Genomic DNA, 22,405 nt, shown 5'->3' with positions numbered 1-22,405 from the left:
GATGGTGATGATGATGGTGGTGGTGATGGTGTTGATGATGATGGTGATGGTGATAATGATAGTGATGGTGATGGTGGTGATGATGTGGTAGTGATGGTGACAGAACTTCAGTGGCGAGGGTGGTGATGACGAGTGCAGGATGGGGGTAGGGATAGTGATAATGATGATCATGACAGTAACAGTAACAGTAAGACTCATGATGTACCTAATCCAAGTCAGGCCCTGTGCTTTGCCTATACCATCTCCTGTAATCCTTCTAACAACCAATGGGTAGAAATGATCATCATCTTCATCTTACTGCTTAGGAAGCTAAGCTCAGAACTGTGAGATGCCATGTTGAAAATCACATCACTGAGAGGTGGCAGGCCCAGGACTTGGCAGAACCAGAGTTTATCCAGATTTCATACCGTTAGCAAACAGTGAAGCCTTAAGAAGGAGAAAGCAGAAAGGAAAACTGAAGAGGACGGAGGCCTGCCCTGATCACACTATTTAGCAGGACAACCTCCCCCCATTCCCAGGGGCCACTGCCATCCCCCGAGACTGCTCCACTTTTTTCTTCCCTCAACCACACTTATTCTAACATACTTCACAATGCACTTATTTACTATGATTATAACACATCGTCTGTCTGCCCCACCCCCGCTAGAATGGAGAGCCCTGAGGACAGGCGTCTGAGTATGCATTTTCAGAGATCAGACCGGTACCTGACATACTGCAGGCATTCGACAAATTTTGTTGAACAAACAAATTTTTTTGGTTTCAGGCCACATCTGATATAACAAGAAAAAGTTAAGATATCATGGCTTTGGGGTCCCCTGAACTTGTTGAAAGGACAATTGAGGATTCTTTGGATTCGGACTAAGGCTGATCTAACAAGCTCTGAGAACGGAAGAAGGGTTCATTTCTTCCTAACTTGGGGGCTTCTTGGACACTGGGAAACAAGGCTATCCCCAAAACCGAGGGAGAACACTAAGATTAGAGTCACACGTCTGAAATAAAGGTGCCCCAATGTTCTAAGAGGGAGACAGAGAAGCAGAGAGCACACATTTCCTCCAGGCATAAAGCTTGCTTGTCTCCGTCTGCTTCCATGAGTTTCTCCACACAAGTTGTATTCCTTCAGTCGTTTAACAAACATGCTTTGAGTCACCAGTATGCAACAGAATTTTTTGTAAAGATTTCCTTTATTTATTTGAGAGAGAGGGAGAGATCCCAAGCAGGGGGGAGGGGCAGAGGGAGACGCAGACTCCCTGCTGCGCAGGGAGCAGGACATGGGACTGGACCCCTGGACCCTGGGATCATGACCTGAGCCGAAGGCAGATGCTTCACCGACTAAGCCACCCAGACGCTCCACACCAGAATTTAAAATATCTGACATCATCACTGTACAAGAGACCAGCTGTCCAGATGAGAGCTGGGGTTACCAGGGCAAATAAATATGGGATGGCGCTTCAGAACCAGTCTCATGGGAAAGATAGTACTGTGTTCCCTAGTTTGGGATAACATTTTTGGTTAAAGTGTAGGGCAGGAAATGATGGAATCATCCAGCTCCTACGATAGTTAGAAGCTTCTAGGAACCAAAGATCATATTTGAGGGAAGATTTAAAAGGATGGCTCCCTGCTTCCCCCTGGTGGAGATCAGTAGCAAGTACATGAAACAGCTTGAGTCTTCCCTCAACAGGGGAACCCTGAGTCAGAAGCTAGGCTTGTAACTGCACCTGCCCCACAGGAGGTCACAGTCAGATGAGAGAGGAAGGCCAGGAAACTGACAACCACTGTAAGACATGGTCAACTGGTGGCAGAGCATTCATTCATTTGTTTGTTCATTCATTCATTCAACAAAGTGCAGAGGCTTGGAGGCAGGGGTTGGGCTTGAGGATAAGCAGGGGATTCACCGGGAAAACAAAGAGAAAGGGAATTCTAGACCATGGTGCCCAGAGCAAGATGTGAAATGCATGCCTGATCCAGAAAATTCTATGTAACTAACAGACTTAGTCAACAGTTAAGGCTTGAAGGGGAAGTGGGAACGGTTGGGGCTCCAAACGGAAGCCAAATCCTGAGCTTTCTCTGCAACCCATGAGAAGGACCACGTACTTTAAGCCCCTGGTGATTTGTACGGGCTACATGTGGAAAAAGGTGCATTAATTCAGAAATATTGGGGCACCTGGGTGGCTCAGTGAAGCATCTGCTTTCAGCTCGGGTCATGAACCCAGGTTCCTGGGATCCGGCCCCGCACTGGGCTCCCTGCTTGAGGGGAGTCTGCTTCTCCCTCTCCTTCTGCTGATTCCCCTGCTTGTGTGCTCTCTCTCTCTCAAATTAAGTCTTTTTTTAAAAATTCTTTTAATCCAGGGGCACCTGGGTGGCTCAGTGGGTTAAGCCCCTGTCTTAGCTCAGGTCATGGTCCCAGGGTCCTGGGATCGGGCCCCGCATCAGGCTCTCAGCTCAGTGGGGAGCCTGCTTCCCCCTCTCTCTCTGCCTGCCTCTCTGCCTACTTGTGATCTCTGTCTATCAAATAAATAAATAAAATCTTTAAAAAAAATAAAACTTAAAAAAAAATCTTTTAATTCAGAAATGTTTACTGAGTCCCTACAGTGTATCAGATATTGATATCAGGCCTGGGAATAAAACGATGACCAGAAAGAGGTCCGATCCTTTGCAGCTTATGGTCTGGTGAGGAGACAGACACCCATTGTTTAAAGAAAAAAAAAAAAATCACTCCACCCAAAAGGTTAAAATTTAAATTAAAATGTGGTGAGCAAAAAAAAAAAAAAAAAAAAAGTGGTGAGCAGCCCCGCCGCAGACAGGAAAAGCAGAAGTAAAGTATGACTCTGGGGAAGTTTGGAGCTGAGCTGGGTGAGTAGACAAGACAGAGTTAGGTGTCCCCAGAAAAATGAAGCTGAGATGCAGCTTTCTTAACATCAGAGAAGTCATGTGAGGACCCCGGCAGGTCTGTGAGCAATGCCTGGCCGGCGCTATTCGCACAAGCACATTTTTCGGAGAACTCCCCAGGATGCATTAAAATTGCAGGGAAAAAAAGGGGGGGGGGGACCTGAGCAGTTAATGGTTTTCAGGGAACAAAAGAACATAAAAAAAAAAACAACCACTCCCAAGCCAGGACGTAGTCTGACCACAGCAGAGACCATAAATCCTCAGTAAAGCTCCCAGTGCTTTTTCAGAAGTTAAGACTGACCTACTGCCCACGCTTGGGCAGTGTTTTGGTCATTTTTGCAGGATTTAAACCCCTTTGAGCGCAAAAACACGGGACTAAGTGCAGGCAGAGCACCGACGAGCTGACCCGGGGTGGTCTGTGACTTCAACCAGCTAGGAGCTGGACTCCTGTCCCCTTAGGATAGCTTCTGCCCCAATTCTAGACTGAACTGTCCTTTGCCAAGCACCTCTGTGTATACGCACGCACTGGCAGCTTAAAAGTCCCCCGATTTTGCTGTTGGGAGGGGCTGTGCTCAGCCATCCCCCTGCCTCGTTCTTTATAAACAGTCGTACAAAGTTCTTTGCTTCCAACACCTTGGGTTGTGCGACCTAATGCATGGCACTGAGTTGAGTGTTTCCCCATGCTGACCTCAGCACCAAGAGCCATAGGATTTTGACAAACGTGCAGGACTTGGCCACCATTGTCAAAGTCCCAGTGGCCCTAAGGCTGGAAACAGAGCAGGACATTGTAGACAGGATCTGAGCTGCCTAGGAAGGGTCGGTAGAGGCAGGAGGATGAACGGGAGTGGAATCTGCCACCCCAGAATACATTCCTTTGGCAGAAGGGCTATTTTAGGCTGATTATTTTGAAGAAACAGCAGACAGAGGGGAAGCTCTGGTACCCGAGTAGAAGTTGTACTTTTGTAAAAGGCATTGACATTGATAAGGGAAACCTCCATGGATAAGGAGGTCTCCAACTCAGTATCAGAAGGGTGACTCTTAAATCTCTAGAAACTTCTACCAGTGGAGAAGGCAGAGATTTCTGTACAACCACCTTCCCCTTGTTGATTGTGCTTTTCCTGGTCACCGCCCATAAGGGCCTCCCCCCACCCCCTGAGTGTAAAACCCTCTCTTTTGACTTTAGCTAGAGATGTGATTTAAGATGATGTCTTAGGGCTACTCTGAAGAGTGACTCAGTTTCCCCAAGGCTCTTCTACAATACAGGAGGTATGCATGTTAGCAAACCTCTGTTTTCTCTTGTTCATCTGGTGGTGGTCTCATCTAAGGACCCAGAAGGGTAGAGAGAGAAAAATTTTCCCCCATGAGGATCAAAGAGATCCCTGTCTTTCAAACCACGGCTCACAACCACTGAGGTGTGACCTGAAAGTGATGGGTCATTACCAGCGTCGGGTAAATGATACGAAATGAAATAGAAAAGAATCCAAAATACCACATATAGTAAGAATGAGTTTGATGCCAATTCTTTCTTTCACGAGACTCATTTCAGGTGCGTATGTGCATAGGGGTGTGTGTGTACAGAGTTGTCATGTAAATCTGATTCATTTCTGTGCATCTCGACCAAAACTGAAAACCGGCAGATTAGAGGCCCTCGCAGGGTTTCACGCAGCCCAGGATGTCACCAAGGGTGAGTGCTCAGCCTCGGGAAGGTGAACAGAAACACCTGTTTGGGGCAGAGCTGGTGACTAGTTCCACTTAGAAGAACTTCACCAAACTCTGATGGGAGGCTATAAACTCGGAAAAGCAATTAAGAACCTAACCTCAGGGGCGCCTGGGTGGCTCAGTGGTTAAGCCGCTGCCTTCGGCTCAGGTCATGATCTCAGGGTCCTGGGATCGAGTCCCGCATCGGGCTCTCTGCTCGGCAGGGAGCCTGCTTCCTCCTCTCTCTCTCTGCCTGCCTCTCTACCTACTTGTGATTTCTCTCTGTCAAATAAATAAATAAAATCTTTAAAAAAAAAAAAAAAAAAAAAAAAGAACCTAACCTCAGTGCTCACTCTCGAGCATTATATGGGGCGGGGGTGGAGGAGAGGCCAGAGGTAGAAATCGATACAAACTTTCTGGAAAGCTACTTGGTAACGTTCACCGGACTATCTGGCCGCATTTTTGTTTGTCCTACCTGGGATTGGGAGGAGAGAGGATGGTACTGACACCAGATCACTGAGCCCAGGGATGCTGCCAACATCGTTCAATGAGACGACAGCCTCTGAGTCAGGGTCCCTTCTGAGGATGACCGTAGCTTTGGTAAGGATGTGCCAGCAAGAAGGACTACCAGAGGGCGTGCACAGGGATTCGGGCCAATGACCTGTTTCAAATATGTTCTCTCTTTCATTCCCTGCTACATCCCAGCCCTGCTGGCACACAGCAGGCAGGAAATACCTGTTGAATGTTCCATGCTGAACCCAGCAAAGGCTTCTGTGGCCAAGCAGCGGCCTCATTGCTCCAGACTGAGGTTCTACAGTGACACCTAGTGGCGGAAACCGAAACAACCATGCCGATGGACCGGATTTAGCTCGAGTTTGCAGAGCGGATCCCTTCCAGCTACAAAGGCCCCAGAATTTGTGGGGGGATCATGAGGCTAGAGAGAAGCAGGGAGACTCAAGAGGAGCTAATAGCGGCAAATGGGGATTTGCGCGATGAATGGGAAAGAGCAAAAAAAAGATGATGTGAAAAAGAAAAACAAAACAAAACAAGCCTCTGGTGTCTAAGGTACACGCTGGTTCAGTCGCTTAAGCGACCAACTCTTGATTTCCGCAGAGGTCTTGATCTCAGGGGGGTGAGTTCAAGCCCCACACGGGGGCTTACTAAAACAAAACAAAACAAAACAATCTCCAAAAGGAGTTTTCACCCTCACAAGATAGCAAACCCAAACTTAAGATTGTTTTAGCCTCTCAGGAAACAACCCTCTCTTTTATTTTGCTAATAACTCCCATGCCTCACCCTCCGGGCTATAAAAACGACTTCTCTGCGTGCTGGAAGGGATACCGGCAGATTCATAACTGATCTCCAACTCATTCAGCTGAATTTTTTTTTAACAATTTGGATCCCAAACTGATAAAACAAGTCACAGAGGTTATTTAATTGGGGGGGGGGGCATCTCAAAATGTGCATGGATAATCGTAATCATATTGTTTAAAAACAGGACTCATATACCCATCTGTCTGGAAGACTTACACCAAAACTTTTTACCAAAATGACAACGGTAGGTTCCCTAGAGGGCAGAGCCTTGGATAGTTCTTTTCTTTTTGTTTATCTATTCTCTGCTTTGTTTTACATTGAGAGTCTATTATTTATGTAAAGAAAATAAGAAGTTAGCTGGATGTGGACCCAACATGCAAAGGCACTTAAGAATGTCTAAGGTACCGGGGGAACCTGGGTGGCTCAGTGGGTTGAAGCCTCTGCCGTCGGCTCGGGTCATGATCTCAGGGTCCTGGGATTGAGTCCCACATCGGGCTCTCTGCTCCGCAGGGAGCCTGCTTCGTCCTCTCTCTCTCTCTCTCTCTGCTTGTGTCTCTCTGTCCACTTGTGATCTCTCTCTGTCAAATAAATAAAATCTTTAAAAAAAAAAAAAAAAGAATGTCTAAGGTACCAGTACCCTGACCAGCTCTGCACTCCCGGATTTCCATATCTGGGCCATTATTATCCAGAACCAAATGCCCTACCAGCTCCGCACTCCCTTGAGCACAAGCTTCCAAGAGCTGCCTTCACCCCCTCCGGCTTCGGAATTCCCCTCTTTGAGGAATTTGGTGAATTTGGTATTTCCCAACCAAAGCTGACTGTCTCATCCTGGCCTGCAGCTCAGGTGCAGAAATCTGGAGGATCCAAGGATGACGTGTTGGGGACGAGCCTCCGTCCCCAAGGCCTGCTCACCTGACATGTGGACGTTCCGCAGGCAGGTCAGGGAGGCATTGAGACGGGCACACTCCTCTCGGTTGGCTCCGTATTTCTCCACGGTCTCACACACCTGCTCATCTGTCATCTCCAAGAGGTCCTCCAGACTCAGCTGGCCGGGGGTGATCTCCTAGAGCAGGGGAGAAAGAAGTATGGTGAACACATCTCAGGAGCCCAGAGGGGAGGAGAGCGGGCTGAGCCTCCACACTGCCGCCTAGCGGTAGCTAGGGGGAACAGGCCTGGGCTTGCCTCTCAGCTTGGCCACTCATTACCTTGGGCAAGTCACTTATCCTCTCTGGGAGCCTCACTTTATTCATCTGTACAATGGGAGTCTTAAGTGTTCATACTTTGTGAAGTAGCCCCTTTTGTTAGCACACAGCCAGTACTCTATAGATGGTGGCAGTTAATTATATGTCCTCCCTGAACTCCTTATGGGCAGTCTCCAATTCCTTTGTCTTTGGATGGCCCTCTGCTCAGCTTGGCTTACCCCAAATACAGGATGATCTCAGAGCAGAGCACACTGGATAGGCCTAGTCCCTTGATGGCTGTCCTCCCCGGCCATTCCCGTCTAGACTGGGGGTTTAGGAACCCTAAGGGGTGGTAAATTGGAACCCTATGTGTAGCTCGGTGCTGGAAATGAACCTGGATTTTCTTCTGAGCCCAACGGGGCAAGGCTGTGCATTCTAAGACAAAGTGGTAAGACTGGAGTATAGCATGAGGTGGGGACCAGGACACTTCTGGAGAGATGGACTGAGAACAGAAATGGTAGGATTGCCAGCTACAAATGTCCCTTCACCACCAGCAGCAACCACTCCCCTGCCCCCCATTTCCCAAAATGATGTGTCCCGGGATACCATGAAATTTGTCAGACTTTGATATTTATGCATCTTTATGCATTTATGCATATCATGCATCTATATCCATATATATATACATAATAGAGAGACTTCATTTATAGCAGTTAATGGCATTCAATGTTTTTACACACATTATTTAAATAAGAATTTTAGACACCTAAAGATGGAGAGTCTAGTGTCCTATTGTGGGATACTGCTGCCCTCTTGTGGCCACATCTGTGTATTACAACAAAATCTAATACCTCCCCCCCACCCCCTCACCAACCCCCAATACAGACATTTAACTGGCAGCCAGAAGGAGGAAAACTTCTTTTTTGCCTCAAAACAGATGCAGGGCAAAGGCCATGAAGCCAGATCAGTGCCTTTCCAACTCACTAGGGCAGGGAGCAGGAGAAAACAACACTTGAGTCATTTAGGGTTTTTCTCAAATAGGGACACATGGCTCAATAAAGTCCACTTTAAGAAAAGTGATGGTCCAGGAGCTGAAGGTACAAAACAAATCACATTTAGAGGGACTCATTCACAACCTGACAGATTTCTCCTCTTTGCTGCAGAATTCACTTGTGCATTTCAATTCTATCATTTACTCTCCAAATACTCAAATTTCCCTAAAATTTGGGGTCACAGAAAAAAAATCACAGAAGTAATAACGACATAAAAAATGGACAAAGCCTAAAGAAACCCGGACTAACAGAGCAGATTCACTTCCGTTCAATAAAGTGATAATAAACGAAAATGAAATGAATGATGCACTGTTTTAAGTGTTTTTTGGGCTTTCTTTTAATGCCACAAAGACCCAGTAAAGTAGTACTTTCATCATCATCATTGGTCTGTAATTAGGACACTAAAATTCAGAGAGGTTAGACCACTTGCCCAGGGACGCACAGCAAGTAAGTCTGAACCCAAGCTGTTAACTTGGGAGCCTTGGCCATACTGCTGGTTCCTTCTCGGAAAGGGGCCTCTGGTGGACGCAGGCGGGAGCTGCTGGCAGAGAGCTGGAACCTCAGCGTTCCCTAGTTGGTGGACTCAGGATTCTAACAGACTAAGGTAAGAGCCAGAGCTGGGGCACTTGCAGGCCAGGTAAATGAGCAAAACTCCCAAAAAGCCAGAGCCTGCAGGATCCAAAGGGGCAGCAGTAATCAGGTGACTGCCACTGGACAGGAATTCAGCTCAGTGTGCTCAAAAATTTGGCTTTTTCGAGAAGGCAGAGATCTGGGTTTTTTTTTTTTTTTTTTTAATGCAAACTCTTTAAGCTTTTAAATATTGGCTCAAAATTTTTTTTTGCAAACACCGTATCAGACAAAAAAAAAATGTCTGTGCATCAGATTCAAGGGATAGCTTGGGGGCCGCCAGGTTTCAACCCCTAGCTGAGAAGATTTTGTCTCTGTATTCACCACACTTGATAAATAAACAGTCCCCAAAGCCTCCAAAAAGGGGACTGGCCCGTGCAAATAAAATGAACTGTCCCTAGTTATACGTGACCTTTCATTTTTAGGCTATTCACATTGAAACTCCATCCTGGGGGGCACCTGGGGGGCTCAGTGGGTTAAAGCCTCTGCCTTCAGCTCAGGTCATGGTCCCAGGGTCTTGGGATGGAGCCCCGCATAGGGCTCTCTGCTGAGCAGGGAGCCTGCTTCACTTCCTCTCTCTGCCTGCCTCTCTGCCTACTTGTGATCTGTCAAATAAATAAATAAAATTTAAAAAAAAGAAAGAAAGAAAGAAAGAAACTCCATCCTGGGAATGAGATAAAGGAACATAGAGTCATACAGCATCCAGTGCACATGCATGCAGTGCAGGGGCAGGGACGGAGGCACCTGTGGGCCCTCCGTCTAGCTCAGCATCTGGTGGGTTCTAGGAGAGCTCACATTAGAGGTCAAGGTCTGAAAAAGACAAAAGGTGGAAGACAATCTTCCAGGCCTCTTCAAGCGAGAAGGGTACGCCGTGAGAAATGGTACTTGGTCCCGCAGGCAAGGGGAGCACCCCCTTGTCTACCCAGCTCAGCGAGTCCCCAGCAACAGAAAAAGGAGGAGAAAGCGCAGAGCTTCCCACCTGCCCCAGAGTCCTTCTGAGCTGCTTTCTCCTGTCAGCCCCATCCACTCCCTAGCAGGAGTAGTCGCTTCATCTCGGAGCGTCAGATTCTTGCTCTGCACAAGGGGGATCATTGTTCCCACCTCCAAAGATCATTGTGAGGGTCTGAACAGTCTCAATCGTAGAGATCCTGGCTATAAAGCCCTTAGGACAGCTCCTGGCCCCAAATATTCAGTGACCGGTTTTTATGAGGGCTGGACTGGTCCCTGGAAACAATGAGGCCTTGGGGTCCAAGAAGGTAGGGAAATCTCTTTGTCCTTGGGATTTTAAGGATGTGGTCCACTCCGGTTACTTCCAGAGCTTTCAACAGTAAGAACAAGCTGACATTTACCGAATGCTATCAGGTACCAGACTGCGTGGAACATGTTGGATGGATCATGGCATTTTATCATTCGAGTCACTTCAGAAGAGGAGGCGATCATTACCCCCATTAACAGATGAGAAAACTATACAATGGAGTATTATGGCTCCATCAGAAAGGATGAATTCCCAGCTTTTGTATCAATATGGACGGGACTGGAGGAGATTATGCTGAGGGAAATCAGTCAAGCAAAGAGTCAATTATCATATGGTTTCACTTACTTGTGGAGCATAAACAGTAACACAGAGGACATGTGGAAATGGAACGGAGAAGTGAGTTGGGGGAAATTGGAGGGGGAGACGAACTATGAGAGACTGCGGACTCTGAGGAACAAACTGAAGGTTTTGGAGGGGAGGGGAGTGGGGGATGGGTGAGCCTGGTGGTGGGTATTAAGGAGGGCTCGTATTGCCTAGAGCACTGGGTGTGGTGCAGAAACAAGGAATCTTGGAACCCTGAAAAAATAAAATAGAATAAAATAAAATAATAAAATTAAATTAAATTAAAACAGATGAGAAATCTAATACCCTCAGTCTGTAGTGTTCACTATGGTGGCCACCAGCCACATTCATTAACATTAAATATAAGTAAAAATTCCATCCATCAGCTCCAGGCACTAATCACACTCCGAGCACTCAAGGGCTCCCTTGGCGGCCACTGCATCAGAGAGCATAGATACAAAATATTTGCATCACTGCAGAAGTTCTGCTGGACAGACCCATTCTAAAAGGTAATGTGACTCGGCCGAGGTGACTGAGCTCATGAGTAGCGGAGCTGGAGGAAGACGGGGCTGAGCTCTTAACAACCCACTTGGACAGCATCAAAGATCCTCTATACCTTCGTCCAACACATTTTTTTTTAGGGCCTACTATGTGCCAGGCACAGGCAAAAACACACTGTTTCTGTCCGATCGGGGGCAGGGAGCAGGGGGCCGTCTCTGGTCACCTCCAAGACTTCCTTGCGCACGTCGACAATCCGGAACCAGTGCCGGAGCTGGGGGAAGCCGTCCAGCTCAGCGTTGCGTTCCTGAAGGGCCACCTTCTTTTTGCAGGACAGCTGACGGCTGAAGTACTTCACCAGCTTGCTCTGTGGAGACACAGATAAGGACAGAGAGCGGGTCTCAGAGGCACAGCCACGGGAGGAGAAGCAGGAACCTCCCTACGGCCCCCTCTCTGCCCAAACCCCATCCAAAGCCTGTTCTAAAGATGGATTTAACTGCGGGGAGGAGAGGCAAGCAAAAGGTACCACTTCTTCAGGGGGGACTTTTGGCTGCTGTCATGTACATTTCCACTGCACAGATTCTTGGACCAAAGGACTCCGCTTCTAGGAACTCACCTACAGACGCCACACTGGGCGTGATGACTGTAAAAGAATATTTCTTCCAGTTCTCCTGGCAATGGCAAAAGACTGAAAACACCTTGAGAGTCCATCAGCAGGAGACTGATCTATCCAGGGAATTTTATACAAGGGAGCACTAGGCATCTATAACAAAATAAGGAAGCGCACTATGTACTAGTACAGAACCACATCCAAGATACATTGTTACACAGAAATACTCTCCAGGCATGCGGGAGATGTCAATGTCTACTTTTATGTATCTTTGTAAATGCAGCCACTCTCTGGGATTTCTAATAATCTAGGAAAGGGAAGAGGGACGTGGGGAAGAGGTGTGGAAGAAACATTTTTTGTTTCTTACTTTTTTAAATTTGTACTTGAAGTAGCGTGAACACACTATATTATATTAGCATCAAGCGTACAACCTGGAAATTCAACGATTATATACTCGATGCAGGGCTCACTACCAGCAGCAGAGACGCATAATGACATTTGTCACCACATCAAGTTATTACAAAGGTATTGACTCTATTCCCAAGGCTGTAGTTTTCAGGGTGTAAGAGGTACAAGCTTCCGGTTGTAAAAGAAATAAGTCACGGAGATGAAAAGTACAGCAGAGAAACATTTCACGGAAATCCTTTTTGTACTTCGTGAATCTGAACTCCCATGCAAATATTCACAAATCCACAAATACTTTTAGAATGAGATGGATATGAACTCATGCTATGGAGAGATGCCATGACACGAGAAAGGAAAACTAGTTCTGTAAAAACTAACAACATCTGGCACACATCTGTCACTTCCAATGTATTTCTAAGGACAGTGTTGCTGTAGGGCTTTATCCTAAAGAGATAATTAAGAATATTCACAAAGCTTTGCTCTAAATGGAAAATAGCCACAAAAAAGTGGAGAACCACCCAAACCTTCCACAATAGGGGGTGATGTAAGTACATTACAAATAAATCTATATGATGGCATATCATTGAAAATAATGTATCAATAAGTATAATATAATGTACAAATAAGGCATTAAAAATTTATAAAACTATACATGTACAGATGCACAAAAAAAGCCTTGGGAGGGTATATAACAAAATATGAGCAGTAGCTATTTCTGAGAGTGAGATTATAGGTGATGAAGATAACTCACATTAATAATTATTATAGTTAAGATTATTAATAAATATTAAGATTATTGATAGAGATTTTTTCTATTTGCTTCTCTACAACAAAATTAGAAAATACAAGATATATATATCATCTGCTTATTAATGGGAAAATGTTCAGATGGGCTTGGCAACATTTCTTTAACACTGATGCTATCCAGTGTCAGCAAGAATGAGAGAAACCATTGAGAATTGAGAATGCCACTGGCGGGCAATCCAATTTTTGTCTCAACATTTTAATATTCTCACTTTTAGGAAACCACCCTAAAAAAGACTTATTTGTGTGTGTACATAGGATAAAATGGCTCATTACCATAGCACAATAATTTTAAAAACTTGAAAAGGTAGACTGATACATATTGAGTTGGGAAAATCTCCAAGATTTTCCTCTTCCGTGAAAAAGCAATCTGCAAAGACAGAATATATTGTGATTACATTTGTATTTTTAAAACTCTGTGTGTGTTGGGGCGCCTGGCTGCTTCAGTCGGTGGGGCACATGTCTCTTGATCTCGGGGTTGTGGGTTTGAGCCCCATGTTGGATGTAGAGATGACTTAAAAATAAATTCTGGGAGCACCTGAGTGGCTCACTGGATTAAGCCTCTGCCTTCCACTCGGGTCATGATCCCAGGGTCCTAGGATCAAGCACCGCATCAGGCTCTCTGCTCAGCGGGGAGCCTGCTTCCTCCTCTCTCTCTGTCTGCCTCTCTACCTACATGTTATCTCTGTCTGTCAAATAAATAAATAAAATTTAATAAATAAATAAATAAATTCTGGAAAACAAGGTTTAAAAAGGCACGTTAACCGAGGGGTGCCTAGGGACGCAGTCGGTTAAGTATCTGACTCTTGGCTTCAGCTCAGGTCGTGATCTCCGGGTGGTGAGATCGAAGCCACGTGGGGTTCTGCGCTCAGCATGGAACCAGCTTGAGATCTTCTCTCTCGCTCTCATTCTGCCCTCCCCACCCCGGCTCTCTCTCAAATAAATAAATAAAATATTTAAAAAAATAAAAAGGTACATTAACCCCAAAATTAAGTATGAATGAATTCCAGCCTATCCAGAGGACAGAATCCTGTATAAACTTTCATGTGGTGCATAAAACAATGAATTTTGGAACACTGAAAAAAATTTTTAATTTAATTTAATTTTAAAAAATAAAGTACATTATGACTTTAAAAGCAAAAAAAAGGTAGATTTTGCTATGAAACCTGTCTCCAGCAGTTACCACTCTCTCTATCAATTCTAGTAAGTTTGAGGACAGAAAAGACCTCAGAATTCCAACTTCCTTCACCGTGCAGAAAAGAAACTCTGGCAATTAACAGCAAAATGAATCTCTCAGACCCTGAGATGGTGCCATTTCTTACTCGCAGTAAACGTGCCGGCAGACTTGCTTCCTTTGTGCTGATTTAAGTTCGGGCTTATTAGTAAATGCGAAACTAGAAGAGCACACCGTGAGATGTGTAAGCCTGATGATTCACAGACCTGTATTCCGGGGGCAAATAATACATTGTATGTTAATAAAAATAATAATAAAAAATAGAAGAGCAAAGTATGGAACCAGAAAAAGAGAACTCTACTATATAAAGTCTTTAATTTTTTTTTTTCCACTCGGCGTCAGGAAGGGGCTGGAATCTTGGGCACCAGAATCAGGCTAACCTGGGCTCCTCAGCCTCACTGGGCTCCAATTCCCACTATGAATGACCTCAAGCAAGTTTCAAAACTGCTCTACACCTCGGTTTTGTCACCTGGAAACCAGAGGTTTAAGTGTCCCTACTGCACGGGACTGTGGGGAGAGTTTAAAGGAATTATTCATGCAAAGCTGTGCTGAATGTCACAGCAACAACGAGGCTGACTTTGTGCCCCACAAACTCACAAGCATCTGCCACAGTTTCCTTGGAGGGGTCCTGCCCCAAACTTACCAACTCTCAGTACCAGCAAAAGTCTTAGCTAATAAATTAAAGTTAATCTGTGTCAAAATATATATTCCTTAACAAATGTATCCTTTCTCCAACGTTTAAAATGTACAGTTATACTGCAAAGAAATACTTTTAAGTTGGATTAAACTAAAAACTGTCTCCCTGACTCATTATTTAAATCCTCATTCTGAAATTCATAGGATTTAAATCGAACCAACTTACAGAAATTGCTTAAAAGGAATACATGCTTATTTTATTAACAATATCTATAAATTTGGAATTTCTGCTAACTGAACTTCCTCAAGCTTTTCACCTAAATAAATCAAGTTTTTCTGTTTATTATTTTATGCCTATATAGGCCCGTGTTGAATTTCAAATATGGTAAAAGAAATAAGAATGTGGCTTTTTTTTTTTAAAGATTTTATTTATTTATTTGACAGGCAGAGATCACAAGTAGGCAGAGAGGCAGGCAGAGAGAGAGGAGGAAGCAGGCTCCCCGCTGAGCAAAGAGCCCGATGTGGGCCCAATCCCAAGACCCTGGGATCATGACCCGAGCCGAAGGCAGAGGCTTTAACCCACTGAGCCACCCAGGTGCCCCAAGAATGTGGTTTCTTGACATAATAAAAAAAAAAAAACCCAGTGTGGTTTTTTAAAGGAAGGAAGGAAGAAAGAAAGCAGTGTCAGAGAGCCAGTGACATCCTATCTCTCAAACCTTTTTTTTTTTTTTTTTTTTTTTAGTTTTTATTTATTTAAGTATGCTCTACACCCAGTGTGGGGCTCGAACTCACAACCCCGAAATCAAGAGTCACACGCTCCACTGACTGAGCCAACTAAGTGCCCAGTCTCTCCCACTTTTGATTAAGCTTTCATTATCACAGAAGACTGCAAAACCAGACTGAGGCTGGATGGGGCCAAGGAGCCATGCCACGACCCCACTCAAACACACTCTTGAAGGGCAGATCTCCCAAGTATGGGTCACAGCGATCACTGCAGTGACCATTGGCACCGAGTGACAATGGGTTATATCAAGGAGACGGTTTCTGTCCAGTGATGCTATGTCTTTAACATCTAGCATGTGCTGATCTCTCTCTATAACAGAGAGCAGGACACAGACTCATAGCCTTGGACAGGTAACAATAGCGAGCGTGATGCAATGACCCTGGGTTTTTCTGGTTTGTCTGTTGTTGTTTTTTAAAGGTTTTATTTATTATTTGTCAGAAAGAGGGTGAGCACAAGCAGGGGGGAGGGGCAGGCAGAGGGAGAAGCAGGCTTCCTGCTGAGCAAGGAGCTCAATGCAGGACCCCATCCCAGGACCCGGGAGATCATGACCTGAGCAGAAGGCAGACACTTAACCGACTGAGCCACCCAGGTGTCTTGTGATACTACTGTTTTTATTGTGTTAAATTTTCTCGATTGCCTTCCATTCATGGCAAGTGATACTAGTTTTCCATTACAATAGTTGCATAAGGTTTGTATTTTTTTTTAAGATTTTATTTATTTATTTAACAGATAAATCACAAGTAGGCAGAGAAGCAGGCAGAGAGAGGAAGGGAAGCAGGCTCCCCGCTGAGCAGAGAGCCCGATGCGGGGCTCCATCCCAGGACCTTGGGATCATGACCTGAGCGGAAGGCAGAGGCTTTAACCCACTGAGCCACCCAGGCGCCCCACATAAGTGTTTTGAATGTGTGTTTTATTTAAATACATGTGTGTTTTGAAGAATTGAGTCAGTTTCAAGAACATACACAGACATGGCAAAAAGCGCGGTCATGGTGTCAAACTTATGAGCTGGGGAAACGCTGTTCTATAGGCTATCATTCAGACTCAGACATTATTCAGGGCTCAACTGTAGTCCATTTCTTCTCCCTTGCCTCTTTCTTTTCCGTGTGATGCCCTGAACACATCACCTCAAATGTGCCCCTTCTATGATTTTGTCCAGGTTCCCCCATCTAAAAGTGCTTTCCGTACCCACATGTGGTTGGTTGTAAAGATGCCCTGATTCCTCTACACCTCCTGCCCCCATACCCTTTGCAATGTGCCTTTAGATTTCACTCACAAGGGGCACCTGGTTGGCTCACTGGGTTAAGCCTCTGCCTTCAGCTCAGGTCATGATCTCAGGGTCCTGGGATCAAACCCCGCATTGGGCTCTCTGCTTGGTGGGAGCCTGCTTCCTCCTGTCTCTGCCTGCTTCTCTGCCCACTTGTGATCTCTGCCTGTCAAAAAAAAAGAGAGAATTCACTCACAAACAAGGCAGAGTCGATGCCCACAATCCTCCAACTGGAAGGTTCTTGCCTCAGCCAATAGAAAAAGGCTTTGCATGGCTCTACTTGCTGCCTTGGATCAGCCATGTCCATGAGAATGTGTCCGTGCCAGTCAGTTAATCCGCTGAAGGAGGACCATGGAGAGCAAAGCTAGGTCTTCCCCGACATCCCAGACAGAGCCAGCCTTCTCATGTCAGACAACAGCCTACTGCTACCTGGTTATTGGCCGTGAGTGAGCCCAGCCAAGATGAGAAGAGTCGGGGAATCGGCGACCAATCCCCAGACGCATGGTCAACCAACGGTCACGTCGTCTGCAACTAAGGTGTTTTGTTTTTTTTTTAAAGATTTATTTATTTATTTGACAGAGAGAGAGATTACAAGTAGGCAGAGAGCCAGGCAGAGAGAGAGAGGAGGAAGCAGGTTCCCTGCTGAGCAGAGAGCCCAAGGCGGGACTCGATCCCAGGACCCTGAGATCATGACCTGAGCCGAAGACAGCGGCTTAACCCACTGAGCCACCCAGGCACCCTGCAACTAAGGTTTTATGGTTGGTCATTACGCAGCATTACTGGGACGCACAGCTGACCTACACACCATCCCATCAACTCCGAGAAATCTGACTTTTTCTCCAAAGTTCATCTCAAACGTCACCTTCTCCAGCAAGTCTTTATCAAACCTCCCCTGGCATTGAATTTTTTACTTAACTCCATTATAACATTTACCACGGTTTTTTTTCTTGCAGTATAATGGGCTAATAATGAAGACACTGGATATTTTAAAGGGTTGAGGAGCCCTTTCCAGACTTGGAAGCACCAACAAAATAAGAACAATAATAGAAATAAAGGTACCATTATTGAACACTTCATGTCGATACAGCCACAAACCCCCAGGGGCTAGACGCTGTTACGATCGACATTTCACGAATGGAGAAATTAGGCACAGAGAAGTTAAGCCTTTTGTTCACATTCTCACAGCTAGTTAAGTAGAGAGCTAAGATGCAAACCCAACCTGATTCCAAGGCCACAATATTGCAGAAAGGATAGATTTAATTTAATGTTAATTAGTTAACAAGCACCTGTGTATCTTTTCCTTGTGGAAAAAGCTAGACCATTTAGGATAAGGCCAAAGCTTCCTCTGTGATCTTCTTCTCCCTGGACATAATGGAGGTAACCACTGAGACTAGCTTGACCTTCTTCTACGCCTCTCTGCACGTCCATACGTGTGTGTGTATGGGGTGGGGGTAAACTCTGCAATGTAGTTCATGTGTAGGGTTGTGGGTTTTTTTCCCACATAAATTGAATCTTACTTTTTTCACCCAGTTGCAAGCCTCGAGCATCTTTCCCTTTTAGTTCATACAGATCTAACTCATTGCTTTTAATCTTCTGCATGAGGGATTCCTTTGATTCCAGGGTCAAAAGCCAATGATGTGAGCAGTTCTGTGATGTCCGCTGGGGGTATCTATGTCGGCTATGACAGAGCATTTTTCAGGAAGAACAGCCCCGAGAGAAGCCACCATTTACTAACTGCTTGCAGTGAGCCTGACCCAGTGGGATAAGTGCTTTGAATGTGCCTGCTCAGTTTTAATCCATGCAGTGGTGCTGTGAGGAGGCATTCTGAGCCCATTCTATGAACGAGAACACTGAAGTGGCAAGAGTTTAAATCATGAACCCAGATCCACAAAACTATAGAAGTTGGGGAGTCAAGGCAGGAGCCCAAACCTCTCTCCCTTTACCAAGATGCTGCACTGAGATGCTCATGGGTCCTTCCCACTGGACTGGAAATCCAAAGCCTTCATGGACGCCTCACTCATCTTGGAAAGGCTTCCAGGTATTATGGGAGAGGTGAGTTTCTAAATTCCAGTTCTGAGGCTTTGGTGATTCATGTTTGCTCCCTGAGACTCTACTGTCTCATCTGTAAAATGGGCATATACCACCTTTCCTCACAGGCCTGCTGAGACATCACAGGAGATGCTGTCTGTGCAGAAGGCAGGCTGAGCCCTCTTCCGACCCAAGCACCGTGTCCTGGCTGTGGAAGGAATGCTTGAATTCTGGGAGGTATTTTCAGCATCACCCCGAGACTGGACCTACATCTGCCCAAGACCAAGAATCAAGGGGCACCCCCACTATGATGCATTAGGAACGAGGGAGACAGAGACGGGTTCAGGAAGCAGATAGAGTAGGGAAGAGAGGCAGGGAGGGAAGCTACAGGACCAGGGCTGCCCCTCGAGGCAAAAAAGGAACAAGAGTCACTTTTCGGGACAAGAGCGCAGCTAATCCGAGCAGGGAAGAACCCAGAAACCTGCCCCAAGTGTGAAGCTGGACTAGGCAGAAGTCAAGCAATACTTCCCAAAAGGGGTGCATTCCTCTGGCAATCAGCCGCTTCCCATTCCAGGTCCCCAGGGTTGGTGGCATCGGAAAATTGCAGCTGTTGGCCAACAGGGGTTCTCCCCGAGCCAAGTGCTGCAATAAACACTTCTTACGAATTGTCTTTAGTCTGCACAGGGACATGATGATGTAGGTCTAATTACTGACCCCATTTAAAGTTCAGAAAAAGGGCGTCTGGGTGGCTCAGGTCATGATCCCAGGGTCCTGGGATAGAGCCCTGCATCAGGCTTTCTGCTCACCAGGGAGCCTGCTTCCCCCTCTCTCTGCCTGCCTCTCTGCCTACTTGTGATCTCTCGTTCTCTGTCAAATAAATAAATAAAATCTTAAAGAATAAATAAAGTTCAGAAAAAGTTAAATTCCATCTCTGGGTTATCATAGGTGAGATGTATTTGCTTATTTCTGGACGTGTATATCTTATCATTTTTTTCTTAAGCTTGAATTGCTTATAGGATAACTAGTTACAAACCTCATGAAAATCAGACACTTACCAACAATAAAAACATGTGGGACCATGGCCAATGTCAGCCACTTCATTAAATATGTTCTAGAGTTTTACTGCAGTTCATTTTTAATCCATGCAACAATGCTAGCTGGGAATGGTTCGATTAGACACCACATATGTGAAGACTACAGGAAATCGTGTATTTAAGGCACTTAAGCAATACTTGGTGTATATATATATATATATATGATACATACAGTGTCAACCATTTCATTAAGTTTGTATATAAAAGTTTCTGTATAACCCTATATTATACATTTGACAATTATATATAACTAAACTGTATATAATTATATATACTATATGTTATACTTAGTATACATTTTATATAGTAAGCATATAGTATATACAGTATATATAGATATATAGATATAGATATAGATATAAGATATCAAGTATTCTGCTGAACATTTCATATGCATTATTTCATTTAACCTTTGCAACCCCGAAGATATGCCCATTTTACAGATGAGGAGACTGAGGGCCACTGAGCTTTAGCAGCTCTCCAAGGTATCAGATAATTTTACATATAAGTTTCCTCTTTCCCCCATTCCCTGACCATAAAAATCATCTGGAGGACGTGTCTGTTCAAAAATCAACCTTCCAGGCCCATCCCTTAGGAAGCCTGGTTCAGTGAATCTGAGAGGCCCCAAGAATTCATAAAAACACACGTACCCCAATGACACTGTGAGTCAGTCACCCATCAACTGTCTAAATTATGGAATGAAAGCAGTTTGTTTCTCTGACAAGCTTAAGCATCGGGATCCTTGGACAATAAAACCGGGGCAGAAACCTAGTTCTGGAGGCCAGTGTGGCACCTGGGCGAGCAGCCCCCTTCCAGAGCGGTGGGCTCCCGTGGGCAGCAAGCATTCACTGCGCAGCTCCAAGGGACAACACCCTGTCCAGGGCCCCGGGGAATTCAAAGAGCTGTCTGCCCCCAGCCAGGCCTGCAGGGGCTCCCAGTGGGGCAGAGACTGGTGTGCCAACACGAATCAAGAGGCCGGATGAGAGGAGTCAGAACGGAAGGGCAGCCAGGCTTCAGCACCGGCCCCAAGGATGCAAAACGAAGAGAACGGTCTCGTGGACAGCAACTCGCCAAGACCACAGGATGGTAATGATGGGAGTTCTATGTTTATTCTAGGAGAAGCAAGGCCCACCCTTCATTCTTTTACTCTGTGTACACACGTGCGCGTCCCAAGTGCGTGTATGTGTGTGTTTGGGGGTTCAAGAGCGAGGGATATGAAATCAGTTACACGTCCTAGGGCAGGGCTCTTCAGCTCTGCTAGTGTGGCCTGAAGACTCGTGCTCTGAAGGCTGTGAAGGCTGGGCTCCTCCAGATGAGTGCCGAAACCAAGAGCATTTAGTTACCTGGAGAGCTGTTTGAGTGCTTTTCTGTCTGCTGAAGCTAGTACCTTCAAAGTGAGGCTTGTATTTTGTTTGGATATTTCGGTCTCCTTCATTTTCCGCTACATCGTTTTATCCTATCTTACAAAGCATTGGCTACAAAGTACCGGGAAAACAAAAAAGCTGTTTCTTCACCCCAGAGGGCAGGATAGGCACTGACCTCCACACTCAGACAGTTTCAGCGAGGAACCTGAATCCCCCTACATCACTAAATAACCTTCCAAGGATTCTGCCTTTAAGAGCACCACAGCAATGCTGAAGTCAGTGTTAGCTTGTTATGGGCATGCTACAGATGGGAAACCGAAGTTCAGGGCCATTGGAATCCTGCCCGAGCTCACAGGACTAAAGCAACACCAGGTCAGTATTTAAACTCAGGGTCCGATTACAAGTCATGTGCCCTCTTAGCAATAGCTCTCTGCAGAAGCAGAGGGCCCAAACAGCCTAGAGGTCAAGGTTGAGAAGCACAACTGGAAATGTGTCTTTGTATGTCCTCACCCTGCCAGGTGTCCTAATTGATTTTTAGGTCACCCTCAATTCAAGTCCATGCAGAACCGAACCGCAAAATGTCCAAAGGGTCCACCTTCAAGGGAAGAAACACAGGGTTCCCGGAAATAGCACAGCCATGCTGAGCCCTCCACCTGCCCTCGCCTTGCCCTGCCTCGGTGCAAAATAAGGACTCTGGGCCCCTGGGGTGGGAAGGATCCCAGAAGTCTTCAGAGAGGGGACAGAGGGATGTAGTTCCCCAACTCTACACCAGGGGGCAGCCTGGCACCTTCCACCGCAGATGGAAAAATTTCTCAGACCCTCCTGGATGCGAGCACCCTCAGTGTCTTATTACCGTACTCCGTATTAGCATGATGGTAAATTTAGCAGCATAAACAACAACGAAAAAATGTTTAAAGTCAAGACATGTGACTGAGCTATAAATAATCATGTCTGAAATCTCTAATGTGAAATGGGGAACTTTTCACTTAGACTCTAAAGCAAGATAAACCCCAGGACCCCTGGGCAAGCCCCTGGGGTTGGGTTCACTTAGCCCCAAGCCATCACTGTTTACGTGCTACTTTGTTTTGTTTAATTTGTTTTAAGTACTCTCTACACCCACTATGGGCTGGAACTCAGGACCCCAAGATCAAGAGTCACATACTCTTTGGACTGAGCCAGCCAAGTGCCCCTTAGGTGCTATTTAAAAATAATGAAAGAAAGAAAGAAAGAGAGAGAGAGAGAGAGAGAGAGAGAGAGAGAGAAAGAAAGAAAGAAAGAAAGAAAGAAAGAAAGAAAAGGAAGGTAGGAAGGAAGAAAAGAAAGGCTAAG

The 22,405-nt window shown here is 45.6% G+C and overlaps 1 protein-coding gene across 3 annotated transcripts in view; it reads right to left on the bottom strand.

The window, feature by feature from the left end:
* Positions 1–22,405, bottom strand: part of KSR2 (kinase suppressor of ras 2) — a 416,470-nt gene that overhangs the window by 317,061 nt on the left and 77,004 nt on the right. For all 3 annotated transcript variants that reach the window (XM_059140070.1, XM_059140071.1, XM_059140072.1), the window contains 2 exons: positions 11,080–11,220; positions 6,811–6,961 (listed from right to left, as the gene is read on the bottom strand). In XM_059140070.1, the coding sequence (XP_058996053.1) occupies positions 6,811–6,961; positions 11,080–11,220 (292 nt within the window). The remainder of the gene's footprint in view (positions 1–6,810; positions 6,962–11,079; positions 11,221–22,405) is intronic.

Source organism: Mustela lutreola, chromosome 11 (assembly GCF_030435805.1).
Source record: "Mustela lutreola isolate mMusLut2 chromosome 11, mMusLut2.pri, whole genome shotgun sequence".
In the NCBI taxonomy this organism is placed as follows: domain Eukaryota; kingdom Metazoa; phylum Chordata; class Mammalia; order Carnivora; family Mustelidae; genus Mustela; species Mustela lutreola.
This window is presented reverse-complemented; position numbering and strand designations above follow the sequence as displayed.